The 19,050-nt window shown below is 38.8% G+C and overlaps 2 protein-coding genes across 2 annotated transcripts in view; both read right to left on the bottom strand.

The window, feature by feature from the left end:
• brpf3b (bromodomain and PHD finger containing, 3b) overlaps positions 1 to 3,975 on the bottom strand; it is a 12,603-nt gene extending 8,628 nt beyond the window's left edge. The window contains exons 1-4 of the mRNA XM_005730816.1: positions 3,616 to 3,975; positions 1,032 to 2,587; positions 634 to 790; positions 367 to 498 (exon numbers count right to left, since the gene is read on the bottom strand). Of these exons, the coding sequence (XP_005730873.1) occupies positions 367 to 498; positions 634 to 790; positions 1,032 to 2,563 (1,821 nt within the window). The 5' untranslated portion in view covers positions 2,564 to 2,587; positions 3,616 to 3,975. The remainder of the gene's footprint in view (positions 1 to 366; positions 499 to 633; positions 791 to 1,031; positions 2,588 to 3,615) is intronic.
• A 778-nt stretch (positions 3,976 to 4,753) lies between these two features.
• mapk13 (mitogen-activated protein kinase 13) lies at positions 4,754 to 17,659 on the bottom strand. Its single transcript, XM_005730815.1, has 12 exons — positions 17,426 to 17,659; positions 15,435 to 15,564; positions 15,226 to 15,284; positions 13,106 to 13,211; positions 9,906 to 9,935; positions 8,798 to 8,845; positions 8,373 to 8,487; positions 7,687 to 7,758; positions 7,084 to 7,163; positions 6,175 to 6,253; positions 5,757 to 5,930; positions 4,754 to 5,203 (listed from the first exon to the last, which is right to left on the bottom strand). The coding sequence occupies exons 1-12, from the start codon at positions 17,536 to 17,538 to the stop codon at positions 5,118 to 5,120; spliced, it is 1,092 nt and encodes a 363-aa protein (XP_005730872.1). The 5' UTR covers positions 17,539 to 17,659; the 3' UTR covers positions 4,754 to 5,117.
• Positions 17,660 to 19,050: the final 1,391 nt, after the last annotated feature.

Genomic DNA, 19,050 nt, shown 5'->3' with positions numbered 1-19,050 from the left:
GTGGGGGAACTTGCACAATCGGTGGCTGACTAAATACTTTTTTGCCCCACTGTATGAATAGCTTTCCTTTCGGCTCTGCCTCCCTATCAGTTTATAGCAGCCACCTGTTTATTATCATGTGGCAAAGACATGCCAACATACAATACACACGCTATAGGACAGGCCAAGAAAAAGCAGATTACCCAAACATAACAGAACTAAAGATTACACTGGAGAACTATTTAGGTAACTGCATTTTGAAGGTACTTCAGATCTTCGTTTTGCCAACATTTTTTTTTTTTTTTAATTCAAAATTTACACGATGAACTGACAGCGTTAAATATGAAGCATGTAAACCAGTGAGGGTGGTTCATCTTTGTAAGTTACCTGCTCTCGTTTGAGTTTCTCTCTCTTGCGGATGAGCTCCACTAGAAGTCTGGCTTTTTCAAGGTCGTGGCGAAGCTTCTGCCAATATCTCAGTGTGTCTCTTGCTGCAGAAATCTTCTCATCCACTTCAGGCTATAAAGTACAATTCATTTTAAAGCTTCTACAAACTATATTTAAACATATTAAACATCAAAACATATTTAAAGGCAAACAATGATTTTAGAAAAACAGCTACAGAGTGTTAAGGCTTCATTTCTGTGCTCTTACCTGTTCAGTATTCCTTTGGGACTGGATGTTAGAGTGCAAACGCCGAACCAGCGGCACACCGTTCCTCGACTGTCGTTTTAATAACCAGTATTTATAAAGCCTCTGCATGAACTGATTTTTCTTCTGCAGAATAATTCCTTTACAGATGATATTCAGCCTATATAACAGAAGGAAATGCAGTATTATGTTACTATCAATATGGCAAACATCAATTCAGGCTTCTCACTGTAGAACGTGTGAATTATGGTTATTTGAAATATCAACTAGATCAAAAAATCTCCAACAATTTGCTGCTTTTGATAAACTTTGTTTTATCAGATGTTCAAGCTAACTGCAGAAGACAATCTTATTTTGGGGAAAAAAGGGAAAAAAACAAAACAAAAAAAAAACAACCTAACCTGCTCGTCGGTATCTGAGGCACTGTCACTTGTGGTGATGCTGTGTGTTGGGATGTTGAGTCTGAATTCTTTTTCCCCTTCTTTTTATCCGTCTTGGCATCATCGTCAGACTTTCTGCCTTTTTTCGGTGTTGTCGGACCCTCAGTGTAGGCACTCCGTCCTCTGCTCGCCCTCCCTCTGCTGCCCACCACTCGTCCCTCACTCTCATCATCTGACCCAGTCTCTTGTCCTGGCGGAGAATGGGCCTCACAGAAAGCAGTCTTCTTAACCGAGAACATAGTCCCGTTAATGTTTGTTTCTCGCACAGGTTCTATCTTCATAAAGAGCCCAGCACGCTGAGCGCATGTAACATGAAATGCAGTGTAACAGTTGGCTTTATGACACTGAATAGATGCACCACGACCCTTCTGCTTACACAGGCAGCAAGTCAGTTTCCATCGTGCTGGGGGAATGTTATTAACTCCTTCCACTGGTTCCAGAAATACTGTGTTAGCAAAGCAGACCTCGGGGATCCATATAGCACAGACTACATGTGCCCAGCGGCCATCACTCGTTTGCTTGAATGCGCCGCCACGGTTTGGACACAGAACACAGTCAACAGGTTTCTGAGGGGACTGAAGGCAGCAGCGGCATAGCCACTGACCCTCAGGGATGTAGGGCACTCCGTAACATTCCTGGTGCACAGCCAGGTTGCAGGAGTCACAGAAGAGGATGACGTTGCTGTTGAGGCACTCGTCATCCAGGCACACGCAGCAGAAGGCATCATCATCAATAGTGCTTTGAGAAGGCGCTCGGCTTCGGGCTTCCAGATATGCCTCCTCCTCCAATCGGTCCACCAGCCGCTCAAACGTTTCTGCTGAGACAGTTGAGCAACCCTCTGATGTCCGATCAGCGTTGACCATCTCCAGCCAGGCAGTGTCCTCTTCGTCCATGTCATATTCTGCCTCAGTTTCCTCCTCAGCTGAGGTTTCAATATAACGATAATATGCTGCTGGCAGAGGAGGGGCCTCAACTGGCGTAAAGGTTTCCAGCACTCGAAACTTAGGTTCAGGAAGGGTCATGTGATGATACTGTGATTTGTTTAGCTTTTCCGGTGATGGCGGATGAGAATTGGGGCAACTGTTCTTGGAGGATGGTGGCGACTTATTAGAGGAACATTTGGGGTCTTTCCTGCGGCTTCGTGGTGTGACAGGTTTGCGGGCTGTTTGGGCACTGCTGGTGGGAGGTGATGACTGCTCACTGTTCTCCTTGTTGCTGTTACACTCACTAATGTCCTGAGCCATCATCTCATCTTCAGTAATGACTTCCAAAGGCTCCAGAATAGAAATTCGGTGAAGCCTACCTTCTAGTTCCACTTCAACCACCTTCTGGGCCTGGGCATATGTCAACGTTTCTCTGCTTGGAGAAGCTTTTAGGCTGTAGGGGGATGGTGATCGTTGACGGGCCCCCCCACGCCCGCCAAATGTCCCATTTGACTTTCTCACATCTCCACCTCCTCCGGCCACTTGGCCTTTTCGACGTGGCTTCCTCATAGGCCACCAATCACACTTTTCCTCCTGTTGGTTAGAAAAGGAAATAAAATAAGAACACTAACTATAAAAAACAGCCAACATAAAAACAAATTTCTATTAGCATTTAGGGATGCAACATTCAAATACGACACCAGCGTTCTCACTCAGAAGAAATATATATCATAAGCTCAATTCCCAATGCCAATCCCAATCATAACATTTCTTATTATTATGAGTCTATGCTGTACTAGCTGTCATTACCCATTTTCTACCTATACTTATGTTCTGCTGTCTCAATACTTCACTAATGCCCAAGTGGCTAAAGTTCTTTCCATATTAACTCATTGAAATAGTCCTTCGACGTACATTACATAATACTGTGGTGATATTAGGCTGTAGCACCTGTGGTAAAAACAGTCCGTCATATCTAAACTCAAAACTCTTAGTCACCTACAAAAGCTAACAAAAGCTAACAGAACAAACCACTGTAATGACTACGTTAGCTGCCGAGCAGCAGACTTTACTGACAAAACACACATGGCCAGTAAAATCTTGTGTAGATTATTCTCGACTATATGTTAATAACTGCTGGCATCTGCTATCACGGCTTGACCCAACACAGCGGTCAAATCCAATCAGCTTTCGGGAAAGCTTAAATGATCCGACTCAGAGCCAATCAGATTCAAGGATCCTAGAGCCTCAACAGAGCGGTGTCCTTATTTCAGGAGTAAAAATGTCAGCCATATTTACAGTTTTAAAAACACTGTCCAAAGATTTTCTACTGTTTAATTTTTAACAGTTGTTGATTTTGTACGATTGATGCAGTGGGTTTCATTTCATCGTGTCGGTATAAGAACAACAGCGTAATGTAACGGCACTAACATGAAAGTGCCGAGAGTCTATAAGCAGGCTAGCCTGCTAACTTTATAAGCTGGGTAGTACTAACGTTAGCTTGTCTGATATTTTTAAACATTGACAAGGTGCATGACACAAAAAATCCTTACTAGCTAAAACTTTTAAGCCTGTCAATGATCACAAAAGGGTAGTAAAATGGCAAATGTATGCCATCTTACCAATTATGGCAACTGACTGACAGGAGTAACTCGACAGCCCCGGTGGGTTGAAGCCGCTTTTGCTGTAATGGTTGCCTAGCCAGGCGGCTTACTTGCTATACTCCCCAAGCTAATAGCTACCGTTAGCAATCCACAGTTTGCTGGTATAGCCGGTATATTTCGCTATTTTTCAGCGCTTCCGTTTCTTCACAGCACGGCACTTGGAAGGCACGCAGTCAATCCCAACGGCTCACTGAGAACAAAAGTAATATATCTACATTAAAATATGAGAAAGCCCTACTGTCGGCCCAATTTTAAGAGAAGGAGGAATACTAGCCTCCTTCGGCTAGTTGGCTAGCAATTTGGAGCCCAGAGTAAGCTAAACCGACATCACCCAACATAATAAGACTTCCGGTTAGATTTCAAAATAATGTCCAAGATTGAACGAGTGCATTTTCTTCTGCCACAAACACGACTCTGAATAACACCTACTTATGTCATCTACCCTTTTCCCCATCTAACATGTCCTTTTAAGAGTATTTCACTGCATTGCAATCTAAGGAAAAATAGTAGTATCTGGGGTTGGGATACTCTTTCTCATGCTTGTACTTACAATGCTTATTGCTTTATTTATGCGTTATCTGATTTAGATGTACCACATGCCATTTGTAGAGCTTGTCTGATATAAAAGTCGGAATATCGCATTCCAACGCGATTACATTTATTTATTTTGAGAGAGAACTGTCTCGCTTCCTTTTTCGAGCAACCTGTGGGCTACCTTGACAACAGTCAAACGAGACAAGTTTAGCCATCCCCCCTGACGTCACTAGACCACGATTTTCGCGCGCGAGATCACAGGGTCAGTGAAAAGTGTAGTTTTTCATTTAAACCCGAGTATCAACAATATTTGGACGATTTACTAACGTACATGTGTCCAGTCACTTTGGATATACAAAGCATGTGCACAGAGGTGCGCCATCATTAATTACTGTCAAGAACGTGTTTTAAAATACATATTTATCTTGCATTGTGAAACAATATTCATAATACATGAATACACATACAGTCTCTTAATGTACCAACCCTGTCCAGTGTATATTCAAGCAATGTCACAGATGATTCAACTCAGCTGCCTCCTGTGCAAATGAGAAAGGCCACATCATGTTGAATTTTTTAATTGGAAAACAACATTGCAGTAAATCTTACAAGAAAACTTGTAGCATTTAGTTACAATAAATCCACACCAAAATCCACTGACAGGAAATGTGTAACACTATGAACAAGCTACATTTAGGAAACAGTTGCACATTACGTAAAAAAGGGGATGATACAGTTTTACTCTTTTGAACACTGATTCAGGATATTAACTAATAATAATAATAATGGATTGGATTTATATAGCGCTTTATATTTATATAACTGAGTAAAAGATATATGATGAATCCAGGCTTAGAATATACAAGGGCACAATTGGTTGTATGCTTGTTGTTTGGGGCATCAGTAATTACATGACATTCATCAGATCATGGAGACATGGTCAGAGTGTTTTTCCTCTTGGAGTCCCGCCGTGGGAATGGCACAAAGCTTTTCACCTCCCTGAAACACAATCCTGTGTAAAAATAAAAAAATAAAAAGAGGGAACGGGGTGTCAACTTAAATCAAGTACATTATTTAAAATATATGATGGCATTATGTTCATTTATTAATATTAATCTTTTTATCTTTATTATCACCGCGTATAGTTAGAAAACAAAAAAACCCCCAATCCATAATGTATACATATATTTATTATTATTATTCTTTGCAAGCCATGTATTCATTGTATAAGACAAAAACCAACAACAGGCACTATTTTGCCAGGCACTATATTCCTGTGGCCCCCAAGAGCCACTGCATTAAAAATTGGTTAGCAAAAATGAGTTACAAACAAAAACACATACGTAACATAGACGTAATATCACCATTCGTTTTGAGATCAGCACACGGATTTGTAAAGATTTGAGTGTTATGAAAATAATTCCCAAAAGTTTTATATAGATGTTGATAATCCTGGTACCCAAGGCAGTCTACACAGTAAGTTTCATTCAGATTGTTTAACACATGTAGGAGGAGTTAGGGAGAAGACATAGAGACATGATTATCATAGTAAGATTTCCACTTACGCTTCCATTCATCTAGGGACAATGTGTCGTTGTCATGACTGTCATCATATGGCAGTGGTTTGGGGAAATCATCGGGGTCCCGCAAGTTGTCAAAATATGGGTGCTCTAGAGCTAGTTCCGCTGTGGGCCTCTCATCTCCATCCAGAACAAGCATCTTCTCCAGCAGATCAACGCCTACAAAAGGTCAGCAGTGTGGAATAATGCACCAGTTTACTACGATACAAAAACCATGAAACTGAAAAAGTAAGTGAATATTTATCACTTAGCAGGCCAGAAAATGGAAAAGCTTTCATTAACAGGGTATCATGAATGACTTTTCGAATTATAGCCATACAAAGAAGAAAAACACCAAAGAAAGAAACAAAAAGTGTGATTTAAAAAAAGAATAAAAATGTGGGGAAAAAAAGGTGCATCTCACCATGTGCACTAGCTCTGGGAAACAACATTGAGAAGTCTTTTCGGGGATATCGAGGAAGGCCCTTGACATAATTTCTGGCCTGTTTTAAGATATCAAACACAAATACCCAGACACAGAATATTTTTTATTCAATCTTTAAGTATGGCAACAATGATTTAGTTTAACTGTGATTACAAAATGAAATAATAAAAAAGGTCTTCATTTATCAAAGACAGGCTGATTGTTTCATGTTGTTATTTTGTAAAACTGAATAGTTTGTTATTAACCTTGCAAAAATGAAATAAATCCAAAGATAGAACTATATTTGATTTCATACTCATATACAGCTACATAGTCCTTGTGCAAATATGACTTCCAAAGATGGAACTGTATATTCAATTCGTCACTTGTGCATGTGAGCCATCTTGTTAGCATTGTGCTGAAACAAGTCTAAGGCCATTTATAAAATCCTATAGAGTTGCAAAACAGGACTTTCCAAAAGCCTTAACTTCCTTCCTATTAATGCATCCTACTATAGGCTTTTATTAATGCCCTGACTGTTCCTCTAGTGCCACCCTCAGGACAATTTCTAGATTTTAACTACTCACATCTGGTAAAGAAAAAAAGGACATGAGAGTCTGGCAAAATTTCCCGTATGTCACTGTAGGTTGCAGTATGCTGTACATTTCTACCTCAGAGGGCTGTCGGTGGAACTTTCACTTTGTATGCTAATTTCATGGGTTTCAGTTTAGGATCTAGTGCACCACAGCTCAAATGCTTTCTGAGATATGATGCTTTTTTAATGCTCACTCTGAGAGAAATCACTTATAAAAAAATGTTTAACATTAAAGGCAATGGACATTTGTAAAAATTTTCTGTGCAGATAGTACTCCTAGTGCATAACTGCATATTTATGACTGTTCTTCCTACCTCTGGAGTGTCCAGCTTTTGGATGAACTCTGGCCCGGGCACACCAGTTACTTTCATGATCTGAGTCAGCTGGTCCATGTCTTATAGCAAACAGATTAGAATCAAGGATTTTTACTCTTACATTCGTGGTTCAGTGAGCAGAACATAGAGATATGAAGCAGGCATGCAAAACAGAATAATAAAGGAAAAAGACATCACAGAAAGACCTGTGATGTCTTTATTTCCTAGCAGAGCTATAAATCAGTTCGTTGCATCAGAAGCAAAATAAGAACATAAAAGAGAAATATAACAAACGCAGGAGCATTTATAACAAGGTAGGGGGAAAAAAATTGACTCGGGAAATATGCCGCTTTTGCTCTGTATTAATATACTGTAACTGCCTCTTGTGCTTGATTTTGTGTCTTTATAGAGCTTGTCATCAAGCACCTTTCCATCTCCTATATTATTACAGTGGTTTAATAAAGCGATATTAAAGCTTTAAAGGGATTTCACAAAGTGTGCTTGATACCTTTCTCTTTGCATACTGACATTCATTATTCAACTTATTATTTATCACACAGGCTGGTAAAGTTTAGTAAATGGACCAAGCTGAAGAAAAGATACAATCTTTTCCTTTGAAGAGGGTCTTTCCATTGATCATTTCTGCCATTATGCAGCCCACAGACCAGATGTCCACTACAAGAAACACCAAAGGAAAGTAACATTAGTGAGAAATCATGAAGAATACATAACACCAAGAGGGTTATAAGTTTAGCTGAGTGCAGCAGGAATGAGGAAGGTGGCATTTATATGCCAGAGCACAGTTCCTATTCACAGCAGAGAGCTGAATATGTTGTGTGCTTTGAAAGGGGGAATATTCAGTGAGTAATACTATCCTAAACTTGTCAGAGCTGCTTTCGCAGCTACACTCCACTCTGTGGATGCTATGTACAAAATGAAAAACCCCTATCTCCTAAAGGAACATAAATCCTGGGTTTGCAGTGACAGTTCTGTCATTGAGTCTCAGCTCTGTCAGACCATCTGTGTCAACAGATTAAGAGGAGAAAAAAACCCCCAAACATTTCTTTTTTCTCAAGATGACATCCATGCAACTTCAAATATTTGTCAGGAACTAGGAACAGGATTACAAAAGTTGCTGACCCTTGAAGAACCATACATGCAACAATGAAAGCTGGAGTGTCGAGACGTTTTCACGTAACAAACAACAAATGGTCACAGCACCAAGAGGTCAACTCTAGACGACAGAGAGAACGGTGGGAAAGAATATGTAACAGCTACAATTGTCTTGCCAGTCTGAGTGTAGTGCATCCAGTTCAGAATGACCTCAGGCGCCCGGTACCAACGGGTCACCACGTAGCCTGTCATTTCAGCATCAGTACTGCGAGCCAGCCCAAAGTCCAGGATCTGTATCAGCAGCAATGAAACGGATGACAATCTCAAACATGTACTTAGTGTCTCACAGGCTGTTTACTTTTAATGAAACACATAAAATATTGCATACATATATATGGCAATCTCATATAAACAATAACAAATGATTCTATCGTTTCAGGATTATTTCGAGTAGGTTTGCACAACTGTATGTAAATGAACTTCTTCTTCTACCTCCTGTATATTGTTAATTACATCGACTGCTGAGTCCTACTGTGTCTGCTGCCGGTGCTGCCCTATCATCTCACTGCTTCTCATATGCAGTAATGCAGAAAGTACATACCTTTAGTTCACAGTCTTGATTAACAGCCAAGTTTCCAGGCTTAAGATCCTGTTAGAGAAAATGAGTCGAATGACGGTTACTTAGTCCAAATGGTAATTAAGAAGAAATTACAGTGATTGGACCACAGGCGCTTACTAGAGCCAGTAAGAGCTTTAGTGCACGTGCTTCCTGTGGTCTCACATGGCTCAGCTGAACTCAAACACAAGAATGTTGTGGGGACTTAAAACAAGGACTTCAATATCGTGACTCAACTTCAAGATGACTATAAGACACACTGCCTCAACTCTGCAGTTAGTGCTGCAACATAAGGTGTGAGAAGTGTATCACTGTCAGTAGGTGTTGATAAAAATTTATCTGCTTTAAGCGTTATAGGAGTAACAGCCGGGTAACACTTCACAGTGTAGTGATTTGCACATTTGTCTAACAAGCCAAAGATCCCTGGTTTGAACTCAGGAGTGGACACACATCCCTCTGGGGCTGTGTCACGAAGAAAATAAAAATCTGCCGCACCAAACATGGGGAGCTACTTGCTTTAGCAACCCAGTCTGAATAAGGAAGCCAAAAGTGGCTCTTACTTTACCGACAGGTCTTTGACGCCTTGGAACTGGAGTTAAAGGGTGTGACCTAACAGCTCCAGACATGCACACGCATTAGAGGAGTTAAGTCATCCTACCTGTTTGGGCACGCTTTCATCTGACTGCTTAACAAATGAATTACAAAATATATTTCCAAAGAACATGAGGAATACCAAATCTGCAATCTGAGTCATAACATTGTGCGGTACAAAATCCTGCACAGATTACAGTCTGAGTCTGAGGAAATCAGGTCGGAGAAGTGAGTCACTTCCTCCGACCTGAGGAAGTCGCCTATTTCTCGCTACAGATTATTGATCGGAAATTTTTCATTTTTTTATTTTGTGCAGTGCTTTGTTTATTGTGTTACACTGGTGAAGCACATTGTGATACAGATTTTTAACAGTGCTATATAGATAAAGTTATCATTATTATTATTGACAATAACCTGAAAAAGTCAACTTATCATAAAACAGGAAAAAAGGTACTCCCAAAACAGCTCAGCTTCCTGTAATGGGACAATGAGTTGTACTTACCCTGTGGATAATCCCAGCCTTATGAATGTACTGCAAAGGAATAAACAGAGCAGGAACACTTTAGTTTACGTTGTCAGTTTTTACCAGGCCTAGTTAGGCTAAATTCAAAGTAAAGTTTTATTAGAGGAGTTTGATGAATAACTGTTTGGCCACACAGCAAATACCTTTTAATTAATAACTAGGTTTGTTAATAATTATATCCATTGCATTGTGTGTTTCATTGACTAATTTAAAGCAAAAAAGGCTAACTCTCCTGTAATTTCTCTGTAAGTATGTGCTACATGATACATACAGTCATGTAAATCCTAATCATGAAATATTTATGATAATTATTAATAATCTGTTATTATATCTTTTATTATTAATAAATAGCAAAACATGTGATTGCAGTCTTTCAGCTTTAATCCAAAGGGTTTGAAAGAAGTGTTGCATTAACTGTTTAGGAATTAAAGCATTGTTTATACACAGTCCTCCATATTCTGAGGCTCTAACCAAATTGACAGTTGAATCATAAGCAACTTTATCCCAGGTGAGGCTTGAAATAACATGTGACATTGATTTAGTTGAATTTGTATTTCACAGCTTTTCACTCTCATTTTAAACACGATAGCCCAAGTGACAGAGGCCAACATGAGGCTGAAAACAGCTTCACAACATTGAGCCAAGTCAAGAAAACTTGTGAGAAATCAGCTGTATCATTTTTTAAAAGTGGATAATCAAGAAAATCCCTCATGATTGGAAATACAGAGATTTTGCAACAAATTGTACACCACTAGACTTAAGAACATTTGTGTCAGGTTACACTTTGCCAGAAAACATATAGAGCCTGTAAAAATTCTGGACAAACATTTTTTGGGTCAGAATGACACACCTATCAGGACAGATTCCACTCATACATTTCTGTATTGTATACACTACAGTTCTCTAAGATACTGGAAAAACTCTTCATAAAAAGATTTGACAGTTTTGTGGAAAAATATGAATTAATGACAGATAGTCAGTATGGGTTCACAAGCAACCGATCAACAGCTTTGGCACTGATAGATTTAATGGAAAAGATAATGGAATGTATGGATAATAAGAGGCATTTGATACTGTTAATCATGAAATTCTATTAAAAAAAACTGGAAAAGTACGGGTTTAGGGGAGTGGTTTTGGACTGGTTAAAAAGCTATGTAGGGAATAGGCAACAATATGTACAAATAAATGAATATAAATCTAATTTGATGGATATAGCTTGTGGAGTACCTCAAGGTTCAGTACTGGGTCCAAAAATGTTTATTATGTACTTAAATGATATCTGCAGAGTATCGGAGATTTTAAAGTTTGTAATATTTGCAGATGACACAAATATACTGTGTTCAGGTGTGGAATTGCCACAGGTTTTGGAGATGATCACACAGGAATTAACGATATTAAAGAAGTGGTTTGATATAAATAAATTATCATTGAATCTAGATAAATCCAAATTTATGTTGTTTGGAAACCAAAAGAAAAACATCAAAGTAGAAATATGTGTTGACAATGTATATTTAGAAAGATTAAATGAAATAAAATTTCTTGGGGTGATCATTGACCACAAGCTCTGTTGGAAGCCACACATTACTTATGTTCGGGGGAAACTGGCATGGGGCATTGCCGTCCTGGGGAAAGCAAAGCATATGTTGGATCAAAAAGCACTGCACATTTTATACTGTGCTTTACTACTGCCATATATGAGCTACTGTGTAGAGGTCTGGGGAAACACATACAAAAGTAACACACAAAAAATAACTATAATACAGAAAAGGTTAGATTAATAAATAATGTGGGGTACAGGGACCATACAAATGCACTCTTTGTCAAAATGCAAGCTATTAAATTCCAAGACTTGGTGAAGCTTAAAACAGCGCAAATAATATATAAAGTAAGAAAATAAATTGCTTCCAAAAGAAATCTGCAAATTGTTCATAGAAAGAGAAGGTGGGTATAACTTAAGAGGGAAATAATATAAAAACCTAATTTTAAATAAGTATAAGAATGAAGAAAACGGGGTTAACCCAGGACGGTAATGTTGCTGGTAAATGGTGTTGTGGTTCTTTTTTAGTTTTTTTGTTTTGGTTTGTTTGTTTTTCCATAACTTGTGTATCTGCAAATATACACATTCTGTATTTTTCATATGAAAGAAACTATACTGTGGTGGGGCTTGCTAATTTTCTTGTTTTTGATTTATGTATGTTTTGTTTTGTTTTGCTTTACTTTTGTTTCACATGTTGTCTGTTTAATTTAAGACTAAAATAAAAAAAATTAAAAAAAATTAAATGAATGAGAGGTAAAACTTGAGGGGGTAGGGACAAATAAGTAAATACTTCTGCCTACTCCTTTTCAAACAATAATGGAATGATATTTTGTAATGATTGTGAAGGCACATGTTTGAAATGTTTGAAATAAAAATGAACTGAACTGAATTATTAATGCCATTTCCACTTTTGCACAATCCCAATCTTTTGTCATTTAACTTTGCTTTATCTTAACTTTTTATTTCCCTTTTTTAAATTACTGTTGTAAATATATTTTTTTGGCACTACCTCAAATTATAGGGTATTCACTCTGGGCCTGTGGTACTTTTATTTTTAACAATGTTGTTTTTTTTAATTGTAGAATATAATATTTTTAGTCTTCATCCTGCAGCTGTATCATAGTAATTTCCCTTGTGAAATTGACAGAGTATGCATCAATCTGTCTGTCCTTCTGTCTGTCTGCCACTGAAACTGGACCATTAGTGATTATTGATGATGTGTCTGCTGATAGAAACAACAGGATGAATTCTGAAGTGTACAGGGCTATGTTCTCTGCTCTGATTCAGCCAAACTCTGCTGAACTAATCAGACAAATGGGAGTTTCTTAAGGCAAAGAATGTAGACATCTAAGTCAGTCACCTAATATCAACCCAACACAGCAGGCTTTTTTTAAAGTTATTGAATATAAATAGGAAGACCCCATAAACCAATTAGCAACTGAAGATGAAGGTGAGGTGGTGGTGCCATAGTGGTGTTGTACATAAACCTCATAGGCTAACTACAAAAAAACGCGTCTTTGTCCAATAAATTTTGGAACAACATATACAACAGTATTATTCTGACATGACTCTGTTAAACAGTTACATTGGAATATAAATATAGTTCATTTCTGAAGTTTGGTAGAGATCATCTTTGGCTCACCCTGAGTCCACAAAGCATCTGGTAGACAAGAAACTGGACTTTGTCTTCTGAGAGTTGACCCCGCACCTTTGACAGGTCAGTAAACATGTAAGGCATTACCAGGTAGCTGGGGGGGGAAAAAGAGGAAGAGAGGTGCAGTGAGACAACCCTGAGGCAGAGAGTAAAGTAATTACCTCAGCCTAACAGTCCAAACATGATATACGACACTGCCTTAGCAAGTCATCCTACTCTTAACTTCCACACCCTGTCTGTGCTGTAATCTGTCCTGTCTCCCTTTGACCAAGGAGCTTGGTGGACTTGCGTATGTTTACATAACTTCCAAATAAAATATTCTTCCACCTTTTTTAGAGTCTCCTCATGTGATGCAGCAGCAGCTTAAATCTTAGCTGTGCATGTGAGAAAGCAAATGTCTCCATTAAAATTAAACTACCATAACAATTATAGGTTGTTCATTTCTTGGTAAATGAGCAAACTTACAAATTCAGTAGGGAATCAAATAATTATTACCCCCCACTGAATAATACATGACAATTAAAGGACAATATGTCCTCTTTAAGGTAGACAGAAAGTGTGCTTTCAGTGTGGGAAAGGCTCTTTCACAGGCATGCTCACATGTTTCCTGGAAAGTGAAAGAAGAATTAAGTTGTCATATTTTTCTTTAACGTTACAAGTAGATGTCGCAACATGTCTCACAGAGTAATCTTATATGATCCTGACTATAAAATCTTTCCCTAATCACTCTAAACTAGAAAAACCCCACAGATTTTTTTCTGCAAGTACTCCATTCCTCCAAGAGTTTTAGTGTCGAGTGCTTAAAGAGAAAAAACAGATCTCTGACAGCATGTGCACCATGTTAATGTGGCGACTGTGGCAGGAGGCAGAGTAGAGCATCCACCAATTAGAAGGTTGGTGTTTTGATTCCCGCCTTCTCCAGTCTGTATGTTGATGTATCCTTGGGCAAGATACTGAACCCCCAATTACCCCTGATGGAGCCACTGCAATTTGAGTGTGTGCGGAAATGTTAGAAAAGAGCTTAGGGATATGACTGGTATCAAACAGCTCCATCCAAGGAGAAATACCACCATCAACTTCCGTCTCTATGTGGGACCAGATGGGTTTAACTGGTGCAGTAGGTAACCAAGCTCTAAGTTGTTTCACGTTCATCACCCAATATTACCATTGGAAATTAGGCAATGAAAAACCTTGTTTTGCACTCGCTTGAAGTTTCTTAATACTTAAACGATGCAGTGAGCTACCCCAAAGAAACTGCCAGATCAAAAAGTCTAGATCTTTGAAATACTTATCTGGAATGTGTAATGGAATATTAGATAAAATATCATGGGTGCAGTCATCATCTTAATACAACTAATTTGGTAGGGTAAGGAGATTTGGTATCTCACCAAAACTGTCCAAACTTGGTATAACCACAGAACTTTCTGATGGAGATTTTCGCAGTTATACAAAAAGATGGATTATTTTGGCTCTTACTACGGCCAAACGGGTCCTGCTAAGGCATTGGCGGAAAAAGAACCCCCCCTTCCTATGAAGAGTGGCTAATGACAATGGCTAAGTTGGCGTCTTACGAAAAAGTGACTTATGGTTTATTAGACAAATTGCATCAATATGATTGTATTTGGTCCCCCTTTACAAGCTGGCTTTCTGTAACTTGAAGAACAGAGGAGTAATGACAGAGTGGTGGTGTGGGGATTGGTGTGTGAAGAAAGAATAGGATAACTTCCCTTTGTTTTGGTTTTGGTTTTGTTTTTTGTTGTTGTTGTTGTTTTTTAAACTATTTATTTATGTATTTATCCTTAAGTTCTGTTATTGAAGTTTAAAATGAAATAAATAAAAATTGTTGATGATAAAAAAAGAGCTCAGGGATAGAAAAAAGTGCTTTTATAAATGTGTGTGTGTGTGTGTGTGTGTGTGTGTGTGTGTGTGTGTGTGTGTGTGTGTGTGTGTGTGTGTGTGACTGAGGCTTTAGTAGTAAAAAGTGCTTTGAATTCTTAATTAGACTAGAAAAGTGCTGCATAAGCACCAGTCCATTTGGACCTGCAGATCATTTAAAGTGTTGTCTGCCTTTCCCCGAGCGGTTTGCTAATAAGATGAAGAATACTCACAAGTCCTGGAAGTCATCCAGGCTTAGGGCAGGTGTAAACACATCGATAAGTCCTATCACCTAGTTGGAATGAAAGAAGCAGGTGACAAATACTAAAACATACAAGCAATGGCTCATTTACAGAATATTACTGCATCACAGTGCTGTTACAATGCAAAAAACACAACTTCCTAAAAGCGACTGAGTATGCATAGTGTATAGTCTACTCACATTTTCATGTTTCATGTGTTTGAGCAGTCGGAGCTCTCGGTAGGCCCTCTTAGCAAAGATCTCTGACTGGAAAGGCCTGTGGAGCTTTTTAATGGCCACCTTTTCTTTATTCTTCTCATTTAGTGCTGAGCTGTTGGGAATGATAATGTAACAAGTCATTAGCTGGCTGCTGTTGCTTGGACCTTTTAGTCTCACTATAATGTTCACCATTTGAAAACGACTGAATAGTCTATTTTTGGGGTTTCAGTCACACTTAGAGGCCGTGCATGAAACACAAAGCAAAAGCATAGATGATGTGAGATCGAGATACTGTATGTGGGACTCGTTCTCTAAATGTGTGGTGGTCTGTGGTTTACAGAGTTATCAATATGTGAATGTTTGGCAGCTCTTGACGTGCATGTTTACAGGGCACCAAATCGTAGGAGGACAGGCTTGTTAGGCTATTTGGAGCCGCATCCACCAACACACACTGCACACTTCACTGTGTGCTGTGAACAACACTGATGCAGTAATGTCAAATATTGCAGCCGGCTTTACATGAAACAGCTAATGCATGCCAAGCAAATAGCTACAATAAAAAAAATTAAAAAAAACATGAAACTGCAGGCTGTGCTTCTGTTTGTTATTTCCTTTCCCTCCTCCATTTACAGGTAGGTTCAGATAATGTTCACGGTGTTCATGAGATGCTGCTTCTTTTAAAGGTCGACCAGTTTGAGCTTTTTAACAGATCATAACTCCCACACTATTATGCTTAAAGCCTAGTCAGCATGCCTGAACACTGCTGCTGTGACAACAGGAGCTTTGAGGTCAGTAAAGAGTTTTTTCGCCGTTTATCTAGGTTCTCAAAATTTTACCTACTAAGATTTATCCGTTAATTCAGTTCATTTCAATTGTATGTATATAGTGCCAAATCACAACAACTGTCACCTCAAGGCCCTTTAAATTTAGTCTAATTTAAACTAAGTGCTGTCATAATTTATGAGTTTATATTTTTAGTCAAAATAAGTTAGAACAACTGTGTGGTAAAGTTCATTAGGAAGGCACATTTGACAGTGAAGAAAATCAGTGATTTCAACAATAACGTAAGGGTTAATGTACACAATAATGGATAAAAGGCAAAAGGCTGGCTTTTTTCTTCAAATATATTGACCTTTGGTTATTCTTAAGAGCACTTACGTGACAGCAATATGAAACGTAGCAATGGCCTTGTGTGTTTGACAGCTGCCACTGTTCCAGCATTTGCCATTTTATCCCTCATGACATATTAATATAATAATAGGCTTTAGAGCTTTCTGAATAGCTCTTCTCAAATGGTTCTTTACAGTTATTAACATTTTATGAAGGCAGCTACATGACTAAACTTGAAGCATTCTAACTGTGCAAACAGAAATTATTTTAGAAACCCTAATCAGGGATTGTATGCATCCAGTTAGCCAAATAAAAACCAGGGAGGTTGTAAAAATGCAATGATAAGTGATGTTGGCTGTATCTAGTTTCCTTAATGGTTTGACACCCGATCCCCCATTTTTATGTAAGCCTGCAAAAATAATTGTATTGCTAAAAAAAATCAACAACAAAAAAAAGAACCCAAAACAAAAAAAGAGAAAACAAAACATTTAAATTGCTGCACGTTTTTACGTAAACAGTTATTCTGGTGTTTAACTGTATCCTGTATGTAACTGTATGATGCCATGAAAATGGAAAGTGGCCATCTTTAATACAGACTTTCAATCATAACTCCTACTCCTACTGCAGGTAAACATAAGACTGTAAGGTCCACATAACGGGCTGTGTGGTCGTCGTGCTATAATATGACACTAGGTGCTTACTTGCTACATGAGTTGACTGATTGTGCGACCACTCTATGTTAGACTGTACAGGATATAACGCAGGCCCACTACACACTGTGTGCAGCCAGTGTAGCTAACGTGAATGAGCCCCAAATGCGACACACACTTCTTGCAGTGCACAGTAAATGATAAATCACTCACCATACCGAGCCGTAAGCCCCGGTCCCTATCTGTTTCAGGTGCGTGTATTTCTCCTGGACTTCCCACACCGTGCTGTTAATTTCCTCACGGGTGAAATGTGCCCGAGTCTCCATGATGAAGAGGAGCAAGCAAAGCTACAAAAAACTTCTCCCTCCTCCCGTGTGCCTGTCACTTGCTCAGAAGGTAAAGCAAAACACTCACTGTTCAAGTACCAGCTATTACGCCTCACATCCCACTTCCGTTAACAGTTTTCAAAATAATTTCCAACCGTCGCTGCGTGGGAGGGATGCAAGAATAAAACAGGCAGCTGGACTGAATATATATAGAGCTCAATAAAAAAACAACAACAAAGAATTCAGCAGGGCTGCTAATTGTGATACAAGCAATCTACTCTATAAACCAGACTGTTAAATGTTCTTTTTAAGACTCAACTTTTATCTTACACTATTATATCTGATCATAGTTTATAATGAAGCTTTACTTTGAAAGCAAAAACCAACTTCCGGTGTAATCCTCTGACGCCTTTTACACTGCGCCCTCAGTACCAGTATGAGGCATCTGTTTGCAAGCAACTAGTTAGTCTGTACAAGCATAACCTGATGTAGGCGTTGCTTTGTAGAAGACTGTTTGATCAGAAAAAAATGAAACCTCCATCCAATGTGTGGAAACATAACTGAAAAACCTGCTAAAAACCACGAAATTAGCAGTGTAAAGAATCAGACGAGCGGACGGCTTGCTTGCTGAAACATGTCGACATGACTCGATGTACTCTCACCCACGCACAGTAGGTGTCATTTGTCATGAATAATTACTGTACGTTGCCAGAAGTTTGTGAATCATGACAGCCTACAGCAGGCCCCATTCACACATACAGGAATCGACGAAAACACGAAGCCTGGAGATTTTGACTTTCTATACAATATGTTGGTTTTGTAGCTTTAAAAATTCATAACCTGTTACTGCTATATGTACATTTTACATACATTTTAACTTAAAAAATAAAAATCTTTGTGCCCGATTTTCAGCACCTGTGATTTGACCTCTAAATCAATAAAGAAAATTTCAATAAATCAAAATTTTTTTAAAAGAACTGATGAGGGAAAGATATACTGAGAGACAAAGTATTAATAAAAAATTATTAATAAAGTGTTATTAAAACTACAGTTTTACAATCGCAGGAATAACCAAATGAGTGAGATAGATATAACACGGCAACACTAAAGCGGTCGCGCCAGAATGTCACGCTAAAAAGAAAGATTCTTTAAAATACAAGGGGGAGCAAGCGAGTCAGATACCACGGGCACAGAGAGGAAGCAGGTCTGATCAGAAACAGTTTATTACTAGGCCAGGGAGCACAAATAAAAACACCCTTAAAGTGTAAGTAATAAAAGGTTGTCAATCTACTAAAACAATTCTAAAACCCATAAAACTACCATTTTCTACATTCACTAAAACCCACCCTGCTATAATTATGCCACATGTTCATTATGGGTCCATCAGCAGGCCAGGAATTCCTTCTTTAGAGCAGAGTCCACGCCAGCCTCGTCTTCGGCAGACAAGAAAGAGCCTCCCATCTTCTTGTCCTTCCGCTGGCCCATCACTTCCCAGCCCGGCTTGCGTTCTGC

This window comes from Pundamilia nyererei, unplaced genomic scaffold, assembly GCF_000239375.1.
Source record: "Pundamilia nyererei isolate P.nyererei 1_Seehausen unplaced genomic scaffold, PunNye1.0 scaffold00039, whole genome shotgun sequence".
Lineage (NCBI taxonomy): Eukaryota > Metazoa > Chordata > Actinopteri > Cichliformes > Cichlidae > Pundamilia > Pundamilia nyererei.
The sequence above is the reverse complement of the archived record's forward strand: the minus strand, read 5'-3'. Positions and strand labels throughout refer to the sequence as shown.